Source organism: Salvelinus fontinalis, unplaced genomic scaffold, assembly GCF_029448725.1.
Source record: "Salvelinus fontinalis isolate EN_2023a unplaced genomic scaffold, ASM2944872v1 scaffold_0822, whole genome shotgun sequence".
Classification (NCBI taxonomy): domain Eukaryota; kingdom Metazoa; phylum Chordata; class Actinopteri; order Salmoniformes; family Salmonidae; genus Salvelinus; species Salvelinus fontinalis.
Window position 1 is genome coordinate 77,725 of NW_026601031.1, and position 8,538 is coordinate 86,262.

General features: G+C 43.3%; 1 protein-coding gene and 1 pseudogene across 1 annotated transcript; both read right to left on the reverse strand.

Moving 5' to 3' along the window:
• Nucleotides 1–794: 794 nt before the first annotated feature.
• On the reverse strand, nucleotides 795–5,165 carry LOC129847394 (uncharacterized protein K02A2.6-like; annotated as a pseudogene).
• Nucleotides 5,166–5,253: 88 nt separating this feature from the next.
• On the reverse strand, nucleotides 5,254–6,219 carry LOC129847395 (uncharacterized). Its single transcript, XM_055915178.1, has one exon. The coding sequence runs from the start codon at nucleotides 6,049–6,051 to the stop codon at nucleotides 5,254–5,256; it is 798 nt and encodes a 265-aa protein (XP_055771153.1). The 5' UTR covers nucleotides 6,052–6,219.
• Nucleotides 6,220–8,538: the final 2,319 nt, after the last annotated feature.

Sequence of the window (8,538 nt, forward strand, 5' to 3'; positions counted from 1 at the left end):
GGTAGAGAGACAGGTAGTTGTTATAATGAGGTAGAGAGACATGTAGTTGTTACAGTGAGGTAGAGAGACATGTAGTTGTTACAGTGAGGTAGAGAGACATGTAGCTGTTATAGTGAGGTAGAGAGACAGGTAGTTGTTACATTGAGGTAGAGAGACATGTAGTTGTTACAGTGAGGTAGAGAGACAGGTAGTTGTTATAATGAGGTAGAGAGACATGTAGTTGTTACAGTGAGGTAGAGAGACATGTAGTTGTTATAGTGAGGTAGAGAGACATGTAGTTGTTACAGTGAGGTAGAGAGACATGTAGTTGTTATAATGAGGTAGAGAGACAGGTAGTTGTTATAATGAGGTAGAGAGACATGTAGTTGGTAGTTGTTACAGTGAGGTAGAGAGACATGTAGTTGTTACAGTGAGGTAGAGAGACATGTAGTTGTTATAACGAGGTAGAGAGACAGGTAGTTGTTACAGTGAGGTAGAGAGACATGTAGTTGGTAGTTGTTACATTGAGGTAGAGAGACAGGTAGTTGTTATAATGAGGTAGAGAGACATGTAGCTGTTACAGTGAGGTAGAGAGACATGTAGTTGTTACAGTGAGGTAGAGAGACATGTAGTTGTTACAGGGAGGTAGAGAGACATGTAGTTGTTATAACGAGGTAGAGAGACAGGTAGTTGTTATAATGAGGTAGAGAGACATGTAGTTGTTACAGTGAGGTAGAGAGACATGTAGTTGTTATAGTGAGGTAGAGAGACATGTAGCTGTTACGATGAGGTAGAGAGACATGTAGCAATGGAAATCAAAAATGTAATCTTGACACCTTTTTTTCAATGCTAGGCCCTTGCATCTTCCTCATCCCCTCCTTCAAGGTCTGAACTGCATGTTCTTCTAATCCGTTTGAAGATGGGTGAAAAGGGGCCGACGTTACATGCTGAATTCCATTTTGTTTCATGAAACTTGTGAATTCAGTTCTTGTAAAACAAGTAGCATTGTCACTAACCAACATTTGAGGCAATCCCATAACACTGAAGCTTTGTCTCAACTTCTCAATCGTAGCGTACGATGTTGACGTGTTCATGGGGTAAACATCCATCCACTTTGAATGAGAATCAATCAGCACAAGGAACATTTTTCCTAGGAAAGGTCCAGCATAGTCCACATGTAGTCGTGTCCATGGTTTTTCTGGCCATTCCCAAGGATGTAATGGTGCGGTGGGGGGTGACTTCCTGTGACTCTGACAATCTGTACACCGGCTAACCTCATTTTCCACATCGTGGTCCATCTTTGGCCACCAGACTTATGACTTCGCTAGGCCTTTCATCCTCGACATACCTGGATGAGACTGATGCAACAACTTCAGTAGCAACCCCCGCCCTTGTGGTGGGATAACTACTCTTGAACCCCACAGAACACATCCAACTCGAACACTCAATGCCAAGCGGCGAGTGTAGTAAGGCATGATCTGAGGCTCTGTCACTGTAGGCCATCCTTTCAGGATAAATTCATGCACTTGTGATAACGTCACATCCTTTGAAGGCCTGATTTGTGCTGTGTTCACCGGTGCATCATCCAACACATCGATCATCAAAACCTGGTCATTTTCTTCTTCCTGAATGATGATTTCTGGAACGGGCAGCCTACTCAGAGCATCAGCATTCCCATGGTATCTACCTGGTTTGTAAATGATTCTGTACTCGTAGGCCCTGAGCCACACATTCCAACGTTGAACTCTTGGAGAGACCATTTGTGGTACTGGCTTTTGTTCATGGAACAGAGAGATCAGAGGCTTATGATCCGTCACAATAATGAATGTTCTCCCGTACAAGTATTTGTGGAATCTCTGTATTCCGAATATGACAGCCAGTCCTTCCTTGTCCAGCTGAGAGTACTTTTTCTCCGCTGGCGACAACGTTCTTGACATGAACCCGGTTTCTCTGCACCATTCTCCATCCGGTGGGATAGCACTGTCCCCACACCATACGATGAGGCATCACACGATAGGATGAGATCTCTGTCTGCTGAGTAGTGCACTAGCACTTCAGCTGATTGCAGTAACACCTTTGACTTTGCAAAAGCTTCTTCCTGTCTTTCTGACCATTTCCAGGCCACATCCTTCCTTAACAGTTGATGTAGAGGAGCTAAGAGGGTAGAGAGGTTCGGGAGGAAGCGATTGTAATAATTCAGTAAGCCTAGATAGGCTTTCAGCTCTGTAACGTTTGTCGGAGCTGGAGCTTCCACAACAGCCCTCACTTTAGCTTTGACAGTGTGTAACCCCTTGGCATCCACCTTGTGACCCAGGTACTGCACTTCATCAGCTAACAGTGTACACTTGCTCCTCTTCAGCCGGAGACCGGCGTCCTCCATCCTCCTCAAAACTTCACCTAAGTTTCTGAGATGTTCCTCCTTCGTGACTCCCGTGACAAGAATGTCGTTGAGGTAAACTGCTACCTTGGGTATCCCCTGCAGAATTCCCTCCATAGTTATTTGGAAGATAGCTGGTGCAGAAGACACCCCGAAAGGCAAGTGTTTATATGGTAAACATCCCTCTGTGGGTGTTTATGGTCAGGTACTTCTGTGAAGCTTTATCCATTAGCACTTGCTGATATGCGTGACTCATGTCCAGTTTTGTAAACTGTTGCCCTCCGGTTAACGTTGAAAGCAAATCCTCAACTTTGGGTATTGGGTACTGCTCCAGAGAGGAAACTCTATTTACAGTCAGCTTGTAGTCACCGCATAATCTGATTGAACCATCTTGTTTTAGTATGGGAACAACTGGTGCTGCCCACTCAGAAAACTTGACAGGTACAATTATATCCTCTGCTAAGAGTCTGTCAATTTCCACATCCACTTTAGGCTTCATGGCATATGGAACTGATCTTGGCCTATAGAATCTGGGAGTAGCATCAGCAGCAACATGAATGGTAGCTTGGAACCCTTTTAACCTGTCTAGGATGAGGGTGCCGCTAGCGGCACTCCCCCCCCACCCCCACTGAATAGGCAGAGCCGCGAAATTCAAAAAAAATATTTTTTTTAAATATTTAACTTTCACACATTAAAGTCCAATACAGCTAATGAAAGACACAGATCTTGTGAATCCAGCCAACATGTCCGATTTTTAAAATGTTTTACAGGGAAGACACAATATGTAAAGATGTAAATCTATTAGCTAAAAACACATTAGCATAATCCACCATCTTTTATTTGTCCACCAACAACAGTAGCTATCACTAATTCGGCTAAACTAAGATATTTATAGCCCCTAACCAAGAAAAAAACTCATCAGATGACAGTCTGATAACATATTTATGGTATGGGATAGGTTTTGTTAGAAAAATGTGCATATTTCAGGTAGATGGCATAGGTTACAATTGCACCCACCGTCACAAATGGACTAGAATAACTACATAGAGCAACGTGTTTACCTACTTACTAATCATCAAACATTTCGTAAAAATACACAGCATACACTAATCGAAAGACACAGATCCTGTGAATACAGACAATATTTCAGATTTTCTAAGTGTCTTACAGCGAAAACACAATAAATCGTTATATTAGCATAGCACATGTGCAAACATTACCCCAGCATTAATTCTAGCCAAAGTGAGCGATAACGTAAACATCGCCAAAATATATTATTTTTTCACTAACCTTCTCAGAATTCTTCAGATGACACCCCTGTAACATCACATTACAACATGCATATACAGTTTGTTCGAAAATGTGCATATTTAGCCACCAAAATCATGGTTACACAATGACAAAAGTAGCCCAGCTGGTGAGAAAATGTTGGTGCGCCATATTAGACAGTGATCTACTCTTATACATAAATACTCATAAACGTGACTAAAAAATATAGGGTGGACAGCGATTGATAGACAATTTAATTCTTAATACAATCGCGGATTTACATTTTTTAAATTATCCTTACTTTTCAATACAGTTTGCGCCAAGCGAAGCTACGTCAAAAAACATGGCGTCCTAAGCCACTAACATTTTTCGACAGAAACACGATTTATCATAATAAAAATGTTCTACTTTGAGCTGGTCTTCCATCAGTATCTTGGGCAAAGGATCCTTTCTTGGGTCTAATCGTCTTTTGGTGGAAAGCTGTCCTCTTGCCATGTGGGAATGCCAACTGCGTTCGGGATGAACTGGAAGCGTGCCCAGCGATTCACAGCGTTTCAGAAATAAATGTCCCAAAATCGCACTAAACGGATATAAATTGCTATAAAACGCTTTAAATTAACTACCTTATGATGTTTTTAACTCCTATAACGAGTCTTAACATGACCGGAGAAAGATTACTCCCAACACTAATGCTTGGAACAGGTGCGGGTCGGTGTCCTCCACGCGCATGACGCACCAAGAAAAGAGTTGCTAGCTACAGGGTTTTTTAATTTATAGTGCCTGTGAACGCGCAATCGACCCCATTCAAATCGTCATCACGTAAAGGCATCCAGGGGAAGACGTAAGCAGTGTCCGTATACTCATAGCAATAACAGTGGCCTTTTAACTGACTCCAGATCAGGGGCCAACATTTCTGAAATCTGACTCCATGTCAGGGAAATTGCTGTAGAATGGGTTCTGTTCCACTTAGAGACAAAATTTAAACTCCTATAGAAACTATAGACTGTTTCTATCCAATAATAATAATAATATGCATATTGTACGATCAAGAATTTTGTGGGAAGCCGTTTCAAAAATTACACGATTAGCATAAATAGTGACAACAGCGCCCCCAGTCTCAACAGGTTAATGTCCCTAGCTCTTCTTTGAAAACACCCTCATGCTTTGAAAGCACCTGCTGTAGTGTCAATGTCTCTGTGGTGACATGTTTGATTTCATCCCAGTTCAATTTTATTTCCTTCAACCACCCTCTTCCTAGTAAGCTGGGGCCAGTACCTTCCACTACTAAGAGAGGCAGATTTTTCTTTTGTCCATGATATTCCACTTGAACATCAGAAACTCCAATCACAGTGATCTTCTCCCCTGTGTACGTTTTGAGTTGAATGGGGGTGTCTCTCAGTTTAGGCACTTCAACGGTTTTCCACTTCCTATAGAATTGGGACCTGTTCATCAGAGTGACACTACATCCTGTGTCTAGTTCAAACGGTACCTTCAATCCATTTATTCCCATTTCCACAATGAAAGGCTTCACCTTCTTCATATTCGCCCCCTGTACACTGTACATTGAGAATGCTTGCTCTGCGTCTGCGCACTCACTTTCACTTTCTATCACTTGATTAGAGCGGTAGCTAGAGGGTCTGGAGGTATTCGGTTTTCTGTCCATCCTCTTTTCTGCAGCCCGTGGCTTTTTTTTTATTGTGGCACGCCCTCGCAATGTGGCCTATTACCCCACATGCATAACACTTTTCGTGTTTGAATTTACAGTCAAACGGTGCGTGTTTGCCTTTGCAACGATAACAGTCTCTATTGGCTGCTGCACCACGGCTTTCTGTTCTTTGAAATTCTACGCGCTCAGCGCTGCTCTCTTTTATTGTATGGCACGCAGTTGCGCCCCTTGCCTGCAAATCCAGTGCATTTCTATTTGCGGACTCCATGGCCTGAGCCAGTTTGAGTGCATTCTCAAACGTGAGATTAGGCTCTGATAACAATCGTATTTGTATCCTGTCATCATTAATCCCACACACCAGCCGATCGCGTAGCATTTGCGATAATGTATTCCCATAGTTACAGTCCAATGCTTGTTTTCTCAACTCAGCCACATATTCCCCCACTGATTCGATAGGTTTTCTCATGTGTGAATCAAACTTGAATCTTTGTACTATTTCACTGGGTTTGGGGTTGAAGTGATTTTTTAATAGCTCGACTAAATCTATGAATGACTTTTCTCCTGGTTTATCTGGACTCAACAGGTTTCTCATTGAGCTGTACGTCTGTGCACCGACAACGCTTATGAGTATGGATTTCTGTTTAGCGGCATCAGTTATTTCATTAGCAGCAAAGAAATGTTCCATTATTTCACAGTACTCCTCCCATTCCTGATTTTTAGGATCAAATGGTGGTAGCGAGCCTATTGTTGCCAAAGCCATCTTTTCCGATTCTTTCTCCCCTCACACAGTCAATAATTTGTCCTACCCGTATCCAGGGAATCAATCCTTCAGAATCTTCCACCGTTCACTTGAGTCTCACCTCCCGCGTCGCACGCCAAACACTCCGCTAACTTCGTGGCAAAAAAAATCCAATGCAGTTCTCCATAGTTATCCTCATCTCCAAATATGTAGTATCCTTAAAGGCTTCTTAGAATTACGACTCATGAGACTTACATACGGTTTAGTATTTAATTGTAAGTTAGATTTACATTATCTTATGCACCTGGCTTAAACCTCCCTGAAGCTTTCTTAAATATAGTTAAATAGGCAGACATGGGAAATAGCTACGGATAGCGGGAAGCAAACCCCCGTCTTGAGTCAATACTGCCATCTATTGGTAAACATAAATATACCAGGTTACTACATTGTTATAATGAGGTCGAGAGACATGTAGTTGTTATAATGAGGTAGAGAGACATGTAGCTGTTACAGTGAGGTAGAGATACATGCAGTTGTTATAGTGAGGTAGAGAGACATGTGTTGTTAAAATGAGGTAGAGAGACATGTAGTTGTTACAGTGAGGTAGAGAGACAGGTAGTTGTTACAGTGAGGTAGAGAGACATGTAGCTGTTACAGTGAGGTAGAGAGACAGGTAGTTACAGTGAGGTAGAGAGACATGTAGTTGTTATAATGAGGTAGAGAGACATGTAGTTGTTATAATGAGGTAGAGAGACAGGTAGTTGTTATAGTGAGGTAGAGAGACAGGTAGTTGTTATAGTGAGGTAGAGAGACATGTAGTTGTTATAATGAGGTAGATATACATGCAGTTGTTATAATGAGGTAGAGAGACAGGTAGTTGTTATAGTGAGGTAGAGAGACATGTAGTTGTTACAGTGAGGTAGAGAGACAGGTAGTTGTTATTATCTGAGGTAGAGATACAGGTAGTTGTTACAGTGAGGTAGAGAGACAGGTAGTTGTTACAGTGAGGTAGAGAGATAGGTAGTTGTTACAGTGAGGTAGAGATACAGGTAGTTGTTACATTGAGGTAGAGAGACATGTAGTTGTTACAGTGAGGTAGAGAGACAGGTAGTTGTTACAGTGAGATAGAAAGACCTGTAGTTGTTACAGTGAGGTAGAGAGACATGTAGCTTTTACAGTGAGGTAGAGAGACACAGTGGAGGGAATGTGTATAGAAGGTGTCTTTCAACTAGTCACGACCAGCTGTTGTCGGACTCAGGCCAGGTTTATTCACACACACACACACACACACGTACGCATGCACGCACGCACCCACGCACACCCACGCACACCCACGCACATCCACGCACACCCACGCACACCCACACACCCACACACACACACACACACACACACACACACACACACACACACACACACACACACACACACACACACACACACACACACACACACACACCCTGGTGAATCTGTAAGCAGGAGGTGTAACAGGACCTCGTTATAACTCTCACACCAAGAATACACACACACCTTGAATGACAACAGAAGGGTAGACACACAGACACACACACAGACATACACACAGACGTCAATCACGACAACAATGGAAGGCTAGATACAGAGAGGAGAAGAGAAGGAAAGGAAAGAGAGAGGAAAGGGGAGGGAGGAAAGGGAAGAGAGATGAAAGGGGAGCGAGAGGAAAGGGGGAGAGAGAAAGAGGGAGAGAGAGAAAAGGGGAGAGAGAGAAAAGGGGTGAGAGAGAAAAGGTGAGAGAGAGAAAAGGGGAGAGAGAGAAAAGGGGTGAGAGAGAAAAGGTGAGAGAGAGAAAAGGGGAGAGAGAGAAAAGGGGAGAGAGAGAAAAGGGGAGAGAGAGGAAAGGGTGTCGGAGTGTGGTGGAGGAGAGGAGCAGAGGGGAAGGGAAGGGGTTGATATAAAAGAGGAAAGGAGGATGTTGTGTGTGTGTGTGTGTGTGTGTGTGTGTGTGTGTGTGTGTTTATTTATTTATTTATTTATTTTACCGTTATTTTACCAGGTAAGTTGACTGAGAACACGTTCTCATTTGCAGCAACGACCTGGGGAATAGTTACAGGGGAGAGGAGGGGGATGAATGAGCCAATTGTAAACTGGGGATTATTAGGTGACCATGATGGTTTGAGGGCCAGATTGGGAATTTAGCCAGGACACCGGGGTTAACACCCCTACTCTTACGATAAGTGCCATGGGATCTTTAATGACCCCAGAGAGTCAGGACACCCGTTTAACGTCCCATCCGAAAGACGGCACCCTACACAGGGCAGTGTCCCCAATCACTGCCCTGGGGCATTGGGATATTTTTTATTAGACCAGAGGAAAGAGTGCCTCCTACTGGCCCTCCAACACCACTTCCAGCAGCATCTGGTCTCCCATCCAAGGACTGACCAGGACCAACCCTGCTTAGCTTCAGAAGCAAGCCAGCAGGGGTATGCAGGGTGGTATGCTGCTGGCCATGAGTGTGTGTGTGTGTGTGTG

Excerpts from the sequence above, each read along its gene's own strand:
- LOC129847395 (XM_055915178.1), bottom strand. The coding sequence starts at position 6,051 with ATGGCTTTGGCAACAATAGGCTCGCTACCACCATTTGATCCTAAAAAT.